The sequence below is a fragment of the Zootoca vivipara genome, chromosome 11 (genome assembly GCF_963506605.1).
Source record: "Zootoca vivipara chromosome 11, rZooViv1.1, whole genome shotgun sequence".
NCBI lineage: Eukaryota > Metazoa > Chordata > Lepidosauria > Squamata > Lacertidae > Zootoca > Zootoca vivipara.
Window position 1 is genome coordinate 50,534,079 of NC_083286.1, and position 15,294 is coordinate 50,549,372.

General features: G+C 41.5%; 1 protein-coding gene across 4 annotated transcripts in view; it reads right to left on the minus strand.

Annotated features, from left to right (window-relative positions):
• The window catches only part of WDR7 (WD repeat domain 7), a 206,361-nt gene that overhangs the window by 188,352 nt on the left and 2,715 nt on the right, over positions 1 to 15,294 (minus strand). For all 4 annotated transcript variants that reach the window (XM_060280352.1, XM_060280350.1, XM_060280351.1 and 1 more), the window contains exon 2: positions 650 to 821. In XM_060280352.1, coding sequence (XP_060136335.1) covers positions 650 to 808 — 159 coding nt within the window. In that variant the 5' untranslated portion in view covers positions 809 to 821. The remainder of the gene's footprint in view (positions 1 to 649; positions 822 to 15,294) is intronic.

Below are 15,294 nucleotides of genomic sequence, written 5' to 3' on the forward strand. Positions count from 1 at the left end.
TGCAATTAGCTCTGAAAGCTTACCCTCGTAAAGAGAACAAAGAACATGTACTGGCATACAGAAGATGTGAACTTCAGCTTCTAGTTTATTTATTTGGCATCAAGCCTGCGTGATCTTTAAAGGCTTACTGCAAATACCACCACCACCACACTATACCACAAACCAAAAAAACACAAGCGGACGAGGAGTGCCATTTCACAAGCAGAATTGTTTACAAGAGACAATACATTCCCAGGTTCAGCATTAGTTATTCATGTTAAATTGATCTAGCAGGTTGACCTCCAAAAGGTCAGGGGGGAGGGAGAACCCAACAGAGCCGCTTTCCAGCAGAATTCATTGATTTTCCATGCTAATGATAAAAAAAAATCAACACTCTCTCCTACAAAAGCAACCCTATGAATATCAATAATATATATTGATTGTTATGCATCAGCTCAAGCAGCAAGGTTTTGCTTTGGAAGAAGCATGCATGCCATAACTAGGCCTCATCTGTAGGTTACCAGACACACACACACACACACACACTCAAATCTGATTATAAATGTTCAGAAATGTGTTTAAATTGTGTTTCTGCAAAAACAGGGCATTAATTACATTTAAACAAACCTAGGCATCGTGAAAGACGTCGTGTAGCGCACAGTTAACTTACTTCCAGATCTGAAGAGAGGTCCCAGAGACATATCTGTCCATCATGACATCCCGTTACAATCATTGACACATCATCCATTAGTAGGATGGCCGATACACAATGAGTGGGAGCTTTGCGTCCCCATAGCACAATTGGTAGGACCAAACTGTTGCCCGCCATTATGGTATCACACCTGTAAATGCAATATGCATAATGATGATGATTAATTGATATACTACTTACATGCCAAAATGGTTTCTTATTTCGATTCCAAATGTAAAGAATAACCCAACTAATTTTATTAGTATTGAGATAAGATAAGTGATGCATTTAAACATCAAAGGGCATTCTACAGAAATGCATCTTGATTCAATACTATTTGAAAGTTTGTATCTGAAGAAGCGTGCATGCACACAAAAGCTCATACCAATGACAAACTTAGTTGGTCTCTACGGTGCTACAGGAAGGAATTTTGTTTCGACTACGTCAGACCAACACAGCTACCTACCGTATAACTATACAGTGGTACCTCAGTTTGCGACCGCAATCCGTTCCGCGGAGGCGTTCGCTCGCCGAAGGCATACTTCTGCACGTGCGCGAAGCGCCGATAGAGCGTTTATGCACACGCACGAGCTGCACAGATCGCTTATGCGCATCCGACGCCACGGAACCCGGATGTAAACACTTCCGGGTCCGCGGCGTTCACTCACCGAAGCGTCCGTAAACGGAGGTAGTCATAAACCGAGGTTCCACTGTATTTGAAAGCTCTTTAACTATTTTATTCACCCAGCAAAATTCCAAATGTGTTAAGGTTACCCAGAGAGGGGGCATTGAGTTTGTAATGAAGGGTTCTTCAATATTTAATTAAAGAAACTCATGTGTTAATGTACTGTTATCCTGCTTCTCCACCAGTCATTTAGGGAAAAGAAAGTGCATGTGGTCTATTATCAGCTGTGGCCCAGGAGAAATCATCATTGGGAAATAAATATTTCAGAAGTTCTCGAGTCAAATAAGATGATGTTCAGTTTCTTTCTCCAAACGATACTTAGCATACACAGAGGCCTCATTTGCACATCACACTAAGGCTGTGACTGAGCCATAGATACAGATCAATACAACTGTGCACATTGCATTTGTAGAGAGGAAGACATGCGTCCATGGCAGAGTTTGCTTTCAAAAATCAGATATAGAGTTAAAAAAATCTTCAGGATATAAACCAAAAACAATTACACAAAAATGAACATATACACATAAACTGGTTTTTTTGTTACATCTGTTACAACTGAATGCTTTCTGAAGATTTTTTAAAAAAAACACATATTTGGATTCTATTTGATAAAAGTCTGTACCCTATTTTAAAGATGGTTTTCTTACCATTAAGTAAAAAATAGTCATAGGGAACAGGAGGTAAGTGATGTCTTGCAATACTGGCATTTGTACTTGTAAGTTTGTGGGGCAATTATTGGCCTCCCTTTTTGTGATTTTCTCTGGGGTTTTTCTGCAGTACACACAGAGCCTGTGCTTCAGGAAGAGAGACAACAGCTGGCTATTATTTCACCCTTCAATGCATCATCACTTCAGTGGTAAACAGCTAATTTGGTATGCCATCAAAAAACCCTTTAAAAATAATTACACAGCAAAATGTGACCTTTCCAAGGGAAGATGAAGCACTTCCACCCTCCCGATTTTAAGATTATTTCGTTATTTAAGATTAACACCGCAATGGTCTCTAAATCTTTATACAGAGTAATTCTTAGTGCAGCCTATAAAGCCAACCATTATTATATAAGCGCACAGGACATCCAAGCAGATCAACACACATTGTACAAGTCAATACAAATTTGACTTATATCACAGTGTTGTACCTATTGCTTTGGGCAGGCTGCACTATCAGATATGACCCCGTCTGACATAACTGAGAAGCACCATGCCACCAGGATCATCTGCCACAGACAAATATGTAGCCGTCTTTTCTCCCTGCCAAAAACCACAAGCTACCTGGTGCCCAAGAACATTTGCTGCCTTGCTGCCTTGCTCAAAATTGCAACTGGTTCCTACCAGGGTCAGATTTAGGTTTGATGAGGCCCTACACTACTAAAGGTAATGGGGCCCTTTATATGTCCAGCTGTCCTTTGTCAACAACAAATTGTCACTGTTTTTTGTGTTGAATGTATGCTATACAGTATGGTAATTTATGGACCTAATCAGTATCTAAAGCCATTTGCGCATGTTGCCATGCAACCAGTCCATGCAGAATGCAGGGACCCTATATATAGAAATGAGCAGACCAGTGATATTTTAGGGAGCAGGCTAGCAGGTGGGGCCCATTACTTACATCACAGGAGCCTACACAATACAAGACACTGTTGCTGTATGTAGGTTTTATTTTATTTGTTTTTTATCTGATATTTTGGAAATGTACATCCAGGTGTTTTTTTCCTTTAATTTTTTTTGGGGCCCCCAAGAGTGGGGCCCTAAGCTATATCTTGTTTAGCTTATACAGTGGTACCTCGACTTACGAACGACTCGACAACCTTATACTTAAAAAAAAAAATACAGTGGAACCTCGGTTTATGAACACCTCGGTTTACGAATTTTCGGTTTATGAACGCCGCAGACCCATCTGGAACGGATTAATCCACTTTCCATTACTTTCAATGGGAAAGTTTGCTTCAGTTTATGAACGCTTCAGTTTATGAACAGACTTCCGGAACCAATTACACCCATGCTTCGGGTTAAGTACGCTTCAGGCTGAGTACTCCGCAGACCCATCTGGAACGAATTAATCCACTTTCCATTTATTTCAATGGGAAAGTTCGCTTCAGTTTATGAACGCTTCAGTTTAAGTACTCTGCGGACCGTTTGGAACAAATTAATCCACTTTCCATTACTTTCAATGGGAAAGTTCACTTCAGTTTATGAATGCTTCGGTTTATGAACAGACTTCCGGAACCAATTGTGTTCATAAACCGAGGTACCACTGTACAGTGTTATCTTGACTTACGAACAACTCGACTTATGAATTTTTCGACTTACGAATGGGGCAAATGGACCCACGCTTATGAATTTCTTGACATCCGAACAGAAACCGCGGCGGTTTTAGATAGGGTTTTTTCGACTTACGAATTTTTAGATGGGGTTGCTTCGACTTACAAAAATTTCCGTTTCCAATGCATTCCTATGGGAAATCGCGTTTCCAATGGCACTTTTCGACTTACGAATTTTTCGACCTACAAAGGTGCCTTTGGAACGGATTAAATTTGTAAGTCGAGGCACCGCTGTACGTAAATCCGGCACTGGTTCCTACCCAATCCTACCTTTCCAACAATTTCCCCTCCCCAGCTATAATTTGCCTGTGCAAATTTCTCTGGCCCTGAAAGCCTCCCCCATTTCCCTGTCTCCACCTGTCCCTCGGCCTTTGTGGAACAGGCTTTAGTTGGGCTCCCCAGCTTTCACTTTCGCCTCAATCCTCAGACAGATTTGGCCACACGACCTTTTCAGAAATGGCTTTGCCTTCTGACAGGGGCAGCCCATCCCATTTCACCACCTGAGAAGAAACGGGAAGGTGCTGCCTCACCAAACATCACAAACCAAAGGCTTGCTGACTTGGGTCATGAGAGGGGTGCTGCCTCTGGGGTTTCCGTCCCCCAAGTCAGCTGCCTCAACTTGCCTCACTGGTGGGCCAGCCCTGCCCTGTGGCAATCTAGGTCCTCTTCCTAACTCTCACAAGCACGCCCTGACCCTGCATACAAATCAGACTCCCACAGTTTATCACGCAAAACCACCTTCCAAAATTTCTGGTCACCTAAAGCCATTTATTTGTTAGCATTACTGACAGCTGGACTAAAATTTGCAGGAACAGGATTTGTTAATCACACCAAAGCACACTGCTATACCTCAGCCTCTCAGTGAAGTAATTCAGACAAGACCTGCAAATGTCTTGAGCCGGAAGACAAATAGCCAATAGCACGATGAAGGGAATTTTTGTTACTTAAGTTGGTGGATTAGCTGGACTACCAAAATTATTTTCTGCTTCAAAATGACCATTCCCCCCCCTTCCTTCTACAATACAAAAAGTTTTGTGCGTCTTTCATGTGCTGTGCTGCAACTGCTCTGATAGTGTTTAAAGTCAATAAATTTTGAATATAGCTTATTCAAAGCGTGCCAATTTATTGCAGTCCTCTGAACAGCTTCTGTTTACATCAGCCTCTGTTATCTAAACTACACATCTTCCCTTTGGCATAAAACATGTTTAAACCAATCACATACGAAGAACCACACAATCTGGACAGAGAGCAGGGCAAAACACACACAAAACAAGAATCAACTTCAAGGCTGCAAGCATACAGCATATTCACTTACATGGGACTCAATTCTTAGGAGATATGTTAGAGTATTATGCCTTAAGTGGGCAATGGTCCCAGGATGATGATCTGCAGGTATTATTTGTACAGAATAAAACATCATACTCTTTAGGTACTAGACCTGCACAGAACTGAACATATTTCTAATTTCAGGTGCTCAAGATGTCTTTGCACTACTGCAGCACTAAGTAATTACACAACTGAAAAAGGCACACATTTCCTCAATTTATTTATTTATTTCTGCCTAATAAAATTACAATATATATTCATCAAAAACAGATTACTTCTTTAGAATAGGAGGCAAACATCAATATATTCAGCTTTCAAAAATAAATAAAAATACTGCCCTTCTGCGACATTCCCAAAACACATTTAAGGTAATGAATTTAATATCACTCTTCCCTCATTCATATAGCATTGCAAACTTCATTTCATCTGTCCATGTAGAACTCAGGATACATGGATGTTATCAAACACATTTCGGCACAGAATTGCAAAAAATTCCCCATCACCCCAAAATTATGGAATACCATAATGAACAGGACCAATAAGTCCGCTATAAACGTCCACATAAAAATCAACCAACACCAAGCTTTCAGAAAGGAAATATTAAATCTAGTCAAAGAAGGAACGTTGTTTCTGTAACTACCTGTTTCCTTTCATTTTTTTGGCGCGGGACCTGAACGCTTTTAGTACTATCTTCATTTTCAAGAAGTGCAAGCTCATTTTGACAGAGGATAGGGCTGGTCGGTCGGAACAGTGCAGGCTTCTTTAACAGTACGTTTAGAATACCAAATATATCTCAGTGAAAAAAAAAATCAATATTTTCACATCAATGATGGAAAAGTACAGTCACAAACATATTAATCTGCTAACAAAGAGTCCTGAAGCTTTCGGGGCATGAATAATTATACTCTGAAGCACATATTTTCTGCAGGACTGGTGCTGATCCCCAACCCTCGGCCTGGAGAATCTGAAAATATATCATTAGGAAATCACTTTCTCAGGACTTTCAGAAGGTCCCAACACTCTGTTCTGCTGAAAGAAAACTCAATCCAATCAGTCTGTTAAAAGCTTCAAGCCTTCCAAGTTTTTTTCAGCAGCATATTAGTCTTTTCGTTGTTTTCATTTATAGTTTCCTATGTAAACTGTGTAATCTATGGTTGGACAGTGTTCTTGAAGCTACGAACATGAGTTTGACCAAACTGCGCGAGGCACTGGAAGACAGGAGTGCCTGGCGTGCTATGGTCCATGGGGTCACGAAGAGTCAGACATGACTAAACAAACAGCAACAACAACAACATGTAAATTTCCACAGACACAAAATATCACAGTCATGATTGCTCCAAAGGAAAGTGTGTACAACTAGGTTCAATTCAGAGAAGACCCACTGAAATTAATAAACATGACTAGGTTAGGTCAATTAATTTCAATTAGCAGAGCAATGCCACCTAAAAGATACTAACTCTCCTGGACTTAAAGCACAAAGAGTTAATTTCCAAATTAGAATTTCCTATGCTTTGTTTCTCATTTACACAATCAGTGTGCACTCCCTTACTTAAAACTTTCACTAAATATGACAACGGAAACTACAACTGTGAGCACTACCCCTAAAGGAGCCGACAGGTTGTTTACTTTTTGAATGACAGCAATTTGTCTCTCCCTAAAGCAGGGGGGGGGGAATGGTTTTAAGGAAAATTTTAATAAAGGAAGGTTAATGATTATGCAACAAAAAGGAAATAAAATTATTGTTTATTATAAGCAGACAGGGTAACTAAGAATATCCCTTTTTTCCGGAAATGTTATGTGGATCTTGCACTTCTGACCTCTCACCAAAGTCTAATTACTATCAGTGTAATATAAACACAATTCTGTCCACATCAAGCCCCTGCAAGTGAAAAGTTTTTTGTTCTTGCAGATTGCCAGGATTAGGAGGGGTGAGCAACATTTCTCTGTGCTAAAGAGACACAGCACTCCAATGTGAATACCTTCAGCAGGGCTTGAGATATCAGGGAAATGAATGAATTGAAGCTATTCACTTTATATGGGAGGGGGGAGAAAAGGTATACCTGGGAACACCATTCAAGTAAGTGGAAGCTTCAACTGGCCCCAGGGATTCCAACCACTGAGATTTCAAGTGTACTCCTATCTAAATAGCCCCATCCTGAATCCTCATGTCACAATATAACATCACAGGGTTTGGGGGATTGTTGTAAGTAAAATTCTAGTGATGTATTTACCTCCCCAATTCCTACAACAATCACCTCCATTTTTATACACGCGGATGGCGCCGTGGTGTAAACCACTGAGCCTCTTGGGCTTGCCAATCCGAACGTCGGCAGTTCGAATCCCCGAGACGGGGTGACCTCCCGTTGCTCTGTCCCAGCTCCTGCCAACCTAGCACTTCAAAAGCATGCCAGTGCAAGTAGATAAATAGGTACCACTGTGGCAGGAAGGTAAATGGTGTTTCCTTGCGCTCTGGTTTCCGTCACGGCGTCCCGTTGCACCAGAAGCGGTTTAGTCATGCTGGCAACATGACCCGAAAAGCTGTCTGTGGATAAATGCCAGCTCCCTCGGCCTGAAAGCAAGATGAGCGCCGCAACCCCATATTTGCCTTTGACTGGACTTAACCGTCCAGGGGTCCTTTATTAATTATTATTATTATTATTATTATTATTATTATTATTATTACCTATAAGCCACTTTTACCCACTCCCTCATTCCATATGCTATCCTCCTACCTGTGGAATGCATTCGCAGTACATAAAATTTGGACTTTAACAAAGCAAGAAAATAACTGTTCAGCCCTCCAGAAGTGTAACTAGAGGAAAGAAAGGTGGAGCATGTGTTCAACTCTTGTCTTTAGGAACCACAAGCAAAAAAGAATCCAAGGAAAAGAACCAAATAGATTCAAAGAGTGATTCAAAGTGCTTGGGATATTAAATATATATACAGTCATACCTCTAGTTGTGTTCGCTTCATGTTGCGGATTTTCAGATTGCGAATGCGGCAAACCCAGAAGTATATACTTCCGGGTTTCGTCATGCGCCCACACGCAGAAGCATTCTGTGCGCTTCGCACATGCGCAGAAGCGCAGCTCTAGTTGCGGACTTTTCGGGGTGTGAACGGCACCCCAGAATGGATCGTGTCCGCAACTAGAGGGGCCATTGTATAGCCCCTATTTATCGTTCATCTTGCTAAATTTTTTTTTGGGGGGGGGGGCTAATTAATCCTAGTTCCTAGCTTCAAGGGATGGCTGTCACTAGAGCATAAAACTCTTAATCCCAGGGTTGTAGGTTTGAGCCCTACATTGAGCAAAAGATTCCTGCATTGCAGCGGGTTGGACTAGATGATCCTTGCGGTCCCTTCCAACTCTGCAATTCTATGGTTCTGGCCTGGTGACATGTGGCCTATGTAATTGCCAATGGGTAAGTTTAGATACCAAAAGGCTGAAAGGAAGGTAATGAAGAGCAAAACTGACACACTTTTTTAAAGTAGCTGAAATTAAGGGCAAAAGCCAGGTCTGAATACACTGAAAGCTACTTACATAAACTGTAATTTGACACCATAAAGGTAAAGGTAAAGGGACCCCTGACCATTAGGTCCAGTCGTGACCGACTCTGGGGTTGCGGCGCTCATCTCACGTTACTGGCCGAGGGAGCCGGCGTACAGCTTCCAGGTCATGTGGCCAGCATGACAAAGCCGCTTCTGGCGAACCAGAGCAGCGCATGGAAACGCCATTTACCTTCCTGCTGTAGCGGTACCTATTTATCTACTTGCACTTTGATGTGCTTTCGAACTGCTAGGTTGGCAGGAGCTGGGACCGAGCAACGGGAGCTCACCCCGTTGCAGGGATTTGAACCACCGACCTTCTGATCGGCTAGCCCTAGGCTCTGTGGTTTAACCCACAGTCGCACCCGCGTCCCAATTCGACACCATACAAGGGGGCAAAATAAATTTTACAGCTTTATTCATTAAACGGTACATTAATTGTTTAAAGCAAACAAGTGCTAGGTGGTGATTGCAGAAGACTAAATTATACACCTATTTGCTCAAGCCATGACTCAAATCTGCATTTTGAAGTATGATGCAAGGTTCACTTCAGTTGATGTTAATGGACTGTATGTCACATAAAGGTAAAGAGACCCCTGACCATTAGGTCCAGTTGTGACCGACTCTGGGGTTGCGGCGCTCGTCTCGCGTTATTGGCTGAGGGAGCTGGCATACAGCTTCCAGGTCATGTGGCCAGCATGACAAAGCCGCTTCTGGCGAACCAGAGCAGCAGACGGAAACGCACAAAGCAAGTGATAAATGTTTTAGAACAAGAGTGCAAATGACACTCAGGATAGTAAGATTAATCTAGTACATAAGCCTCACACAACACAGCTCCATGGGTACTTATCACATGGTGTTATCTACTACAACTACATATCCTTGGAAATTAGGATAAATACACAATAATACCATCATCACAATAAATAATATCCAAGATTATAGCTTTATATTTGAGAGGAAATATCAGTATTGCTTATTATTTTCCTACAGGTAAAGGCTTGTAGAGTATGGAAAGAGCGCAAGAGAGAGAGTGCTATTGAAAAATCAATAGCTGTAGAATTAAGCTTGGAATCCTGCAAAGCCCAAATGAGCTGGTGTGGAGACAAATGATTAGAGCTAGTATTGCAGCAATTGTGCTCCATTCTGGTGGTAACAGGAGGATTCAGAAACATTCAGCTTTATTTATATCGCTATTGAAGATCACCACTGTGTCCAGCGTGCCCTTTGTATTCAAAAAAGGTTCGGAGCGAAATGGTTGAGTACTCTGGTAACTTTTAAGTACTAGAAGATTATCTGGGAAGAAATGCATGTTGACAAAAAAAATTTTTTTTTTGCTGCATTTGTTAGGAACTTCTGCTGGGCGAACTGAGAAAACAAGGGCCAAATTGAAGGCGTGAATGCCCCACACAGCAATAATACTCTATGCACTTGTATTTAATGGATTTGAACATTATTTGGTTTTGACAAAGTGCTGCAAAAAAAAAAAAAAACCAAATCACTATTCTGAGCCTGGTTGTTTGAGGGCTTTTAGGAAATTAAGGAGGCAGTTTCAGACCTAGTTGCCATGGAGACCAATCCACATCAACTATCAGTAATCAGGCTATCATTATCCGCAGGATGGCCAAAGATTGAACTGACCTGGAAAATTAGCTATGCCACTACTTATAAGGGTAATCCCTCAACACAGCTGAGGGAAAGAACTCTGATAATGTGCCAATAAACACAAACATTAACTCATTTGTGCATTCATATGCTTTCCTTCTAGCAGGCTCATCAGCTTGCAGTATCTCAAGCTTCCAACTTAAATCTTTTTCAAACAATGGAAAAACTAAATTGCGAAGGATTTAATACTTTCCAAACATGCAAGAACTTGGGTCTCTGCAAGTTATATGACTTATAATAAACATTAAAATACCTCCCTTTGTTTTAATTAGAAAGACACACAGTGGAAACCTTGGGTGCAAGTTAAATTACATTTCCCCCCTGCTCACTTGAACTTCTCACTGAATATATGGAAGTGGTGGGGACTGGTGCAGCTCGCAAAACTAAGTGGATACCCTGGTTTAGAAAATGAAACAAGTTAACTCCTTTGTCAACAAAACCATAGCTTCCTTAGAAAGAAATGAGGTAGTAAACAATGCTAATTCCCTTTGCGTCATCTTCCTTTCCTTATGGGTGTAATAGAGACTGATGTTCCAGGGAAAATCCCCACTATACATGTGACAACAGCAGCTAGAATATTACATGCACAGAAATGGAAAGAAGGGAAGGTTCCAACAAAGGAGGAGCGGCTTTTGAAAGCAATGCAGAAATGGCAAAACTGAAAGCAAAATCATAGCTGCCAAGTTATCCCTTTTTTTAAGGGAAATTCCCTTATGCTGAATAGGCTTCCTTGTGAGAAAAGGGAAAACTTGGCAGCTATGAAGCAAAACTGAGAGACGATTAACTTTTCCTAGAAGAATGGAGGCCTTTCATGGGCTATTAAAAAGAAATTACAGTCAAATGAAAGCGCGGGCAGGACTAGACATAAAAGCAGAAGAAGAAAAATGACAAAACAATAGCAATAGAGAAACTTTTTGTGATACATAAATAAATAATGCAGTAGAAAAGCTCTGAATAAAAACACTGAGGTGGTGAGGGAGGGAAGTCAACTTATGAAACAATGTATTTGATTTGAAGGTTATTGAGAAAACGTTTGAAAAATGTAATTAAAAATTTACACAAACACACAGTATAGCTGCAGCACTTTGCACAGCTTTTTGGTTTTTATATTGTCTGTCGTGTCCAACCTGTTCTTTCCGATTTCCATAGAGCAGTACTGTATGGTCAACCCATACTATATATTCAGCGATGTCAGAGGCATATAAAAGGACAGAGGATGAGAGGAGGAGTGGGGCAAAAGACAAAAGGAACCATGTTAATATCTGGCACTGATTTATTAATTGATTGCATTTATAGACCACTTTTCTGCCAAGGCACCCAGTTTTCAAGTGCTAATACAAATTTATACACATATAAATTTGTACACATATTTTTCCATGTATAAGACATCCCCATGTATAAGACGACCCCTATTTTTTTAACCTGAAATTAAGAATTAGGTTTTTTAGCTTTGGGGGGGGGGGAGGTCACTTCCGCCAATCGCTTACCTGCCTGCCCGCCACTGCCGATTGCTTGCCACAGCCACTGCCAATCACACACCTTGCCGCAGCCATCAATTGTCTGCCTGCTCGCCGCCACGAACAGCCCACCCGTCCACTTGCCACAACCGCCAATCGCCTGCCAGCCTCGCCACAGCCGCCAATCGCCTGCCCAATTGCCACAGCAAAAGCCAATCGCCAGCAGGCCTTGCCGCAGCCACCAATCACCCGACCAATCTCCTGCTTGCTGCTGCCATTAATCACACGTCCCCCCTCTGCATTCACTATCTGTGTATTAGACGACACCCAATTTTTGCCTAATTTTTTAAAGGAAAAAGCATCCTCTTATACACAGAAAAATACAGTATATAAAATGTACCGGCGGGTGGAGGCAGTCCAACTGGAGCAAGCCCTGATGCTGTCTTTGCCTCCCTCCCTCCCTCCCTCCCTCTGTTCTTCTTTTTCACAGTCAGCATTAGAAACTGATATATAAGTTAGGTGTGAAATACCCCCTTTAACCAGTGTTACAGTCAACAAAACAGAATGCCTAGTTGTCGTATGTGGGGCCGGCCGGACTTCTTGAAAGTTGTATTTTTCAATACGATTTATTGGTTCCAGAAATTCAGACGAAAATTCAGACAAAATATAGTGGATAGAATTCTACAGGATGGTGTGTTAGTGTGTGAAAACAGTCAAGATCCAAGGATCCCCAGGCATGCACCTCCACATGCTGTTACGAAAACAGGCACACATGCGCAAATATTTGCAAGATTCATCCCCAAGATGAATTCTTATCTTGCAGTGTTTTAAGCAATGTGTTGGTTTAAGATTACTATAAAAAGCACATTACTGTTAAAATTATTCCCTCCACATACTCATTCAGGTACACTATTGGAAACATGCTTCGTAGTTTCAAGTGAAAAAAGTGACTCTTTCAAGCTGTCACAACACAAATTATTCACCACACTTATGAATTCAGAGTTCAAATCTATAATTTTTTTGAAATAATCATTCTTGTTTTCTGAAATCATAAGCTCACATTGCTTGTTGAAGAGGTCCTCAGCGGATCTAGAATACTACCTATAACACATATTCATGGCACAAGTTACACAGAGATTTGTATTTCATGGCCCTAATGCATAGAGAGTTGTGTTCCTAAGGAATCACATTAACTTCAACGGGGATATTTTTCAGCATAGCAAAATGAATCATCCCTGAAGTTTCTATTCAACGCATACTTCCTCAAGAGTAAGTCCACTAGAGTAAGCATGCTCTGCAATGCCATGCACTTGCACTACAGATTCTGCGGCAGAGGCTAGGATGAAAGGAAGTGCTGAAGACCTCAAATGAGCTTTATGGCTCAGACAGGATTTGGATCTGTGTAGGCCCATTCAAACTGAACACTCCAGCTATTCTACCACAATAGTTCTCAGTGTCGCAGTCTTTTCTTCATGTCTAGCATTACTTCAGTATTTACTGGCTTTTGCTCACCAGAAGACAGAAACATGGCTGTGAAAGGAAATTACTAACTCCTGAAAGTACAACTTGCAACACTCCACTGATCTATCACTGGATTGTCATACATAGGCCTCTGTGAACTGCACAACAAGCACACACAGTTGGCTCTATAGCTCAGTGGGATGTCCTGTGTCCAAGTGCAACACTCTAACCTCTATATATACCATGTTGTCTCTGTTAATATGTATATAGAATAGCTGTTTGCAGAAATATGCACACAGTTAAAGGTTGTGTGGCAGGGTGTGTTTTTTTATATATGCAGTTTGTATCAAAACAGTACTTTGCGCCATTATGTGTGTGCATGCTCCTGGTCCCAACATCTCCAACACAGTTGGTACAGTTTTTCCAACATTTTTGGAAATGTGCTCTCACTTGTAAAGGTGAATCAACATTATCTCTTTTGGGGAGTGGGGTAGGGTGGGAATACACAATGATATTTCAAGGTTGAACAGTTGAGAAACACCTCATGCTCAACTAGCTCTTATGTCCTTAGCAGCATTGATTCAGCACCTCCTCTGTTCCTCGAACCCTCACAACTCCTCCATCACATTCACCTTCCTATCCAGCTGTACACACTATCCTCTGCCTCTTCTCCACAAACTCTCTACTTTGCCGATGCAACTGAGCACTTCAGGAGTCAGGAGAGCTGCAACTTTGCTTGAATTTTGTGGGTTGGGATGGGCATTTTGGGAACCTTACAGAACGGTGCGGGGGAAACTGCCGCCATCAGCTCCCTTCAGCCCCGGCCAGTAGCATCAGCAGTCAGGTATAATGGGAGTTGTAGCCCATCATAATCTGAAAGGTGACATGTTTGTCTACCCCTGCCTTACACCTTGATTATTCGTGGCTTTATTGTCAATAAAGCATGCAAAAATATTTGTGCTACATCTATTTGTCCTGGGGTGTGCCACCACCACATTGTTCTGTAAGAAACTGACTTAAAGGCTTCCCGACGCTTCTATTCCCAAAGAGATTATATTATTGATCTGAAGTTTATTACACCTTTGTCATCCCATTTCCTCCAAGAATGACCTACAGAGCAATTGTATGCATGTTTACACAGATGTAAGCCCCACTATGCTTCGTGCGACTTTTGGTGTATATTGTCTGCGTGTATTAATGACAGCGATCTTACAGATGTTGAAAATATAAGAAATAAATTAGCTAATTGACCAACTGAATGTTTATACCATGCATTTACTATACTTAAGTAACAGTTATGATAGCAGAAAGGTTCTATACCAATACCTGAACCAATTCAAAACTCAGTGGTATGAAATATGAACTTGTATTTAGATTAAGATGCTCAGACATTACACAGCAGCAATTAAAATCACATGCTATTCAGTGGCCATAGAACAAAAGGTTCTTCCAATGCACTTGTGTTAATTAACTCAAGCCACTGGTTACAGGTAGGTAGCCGTGTTGGTCTGGATCGAAGTAAAATAAAAAAATTCCTTCAGTAGCACCTTAAAGACCAACTAAGTTTTTATTTTGGTATGAGCTTTCGTGTGCATGCACACTTCTTCAGATACAGTGAACTTCCATTTCACTGTATCTGAAGAAGTGTGCATGCACACGAAAGCTCATACCAAAATAAAAACTTAGTTGGTCTTTAAGGTGCTACTGAAGGAATTTTTTTATTTAACTCAAGCCAGCTTCTCAGTACATTTTGCTTCTTGACAATTCCAGCTGGCTCGATAGGGAGAGAATAAGAAGCTGCTAAACTAGGGGTGGGTGGGCTAACCCTCAGTTCAGAGACCTCATCCCTGCTGCCCAAACAAATATCCCCACTCCCAAAGAAGCCACTGTTTTGACAGCAGAAGCAAACAGGGGGAAATAAAGCAGCCCAGCACCCTAATAGCAATGCAAATTGGTCCTCCCCACACATCAGTTTAATTATTTTATCAGCAGACAATGTGGTAACTATCCCTAACTGATCTGCACAAATCCACTGAGGGGTGCAAGTGCACCTCCTGTTTGGAAGTAGGTGGTGGCTACACACCTAGCAGCTAGACCAGGGGTCCCCAAACTACGGCCCCCGGGCCGGATGCGGCCCAATTGGCCTCCCAATCCGGCCCGCGACGAC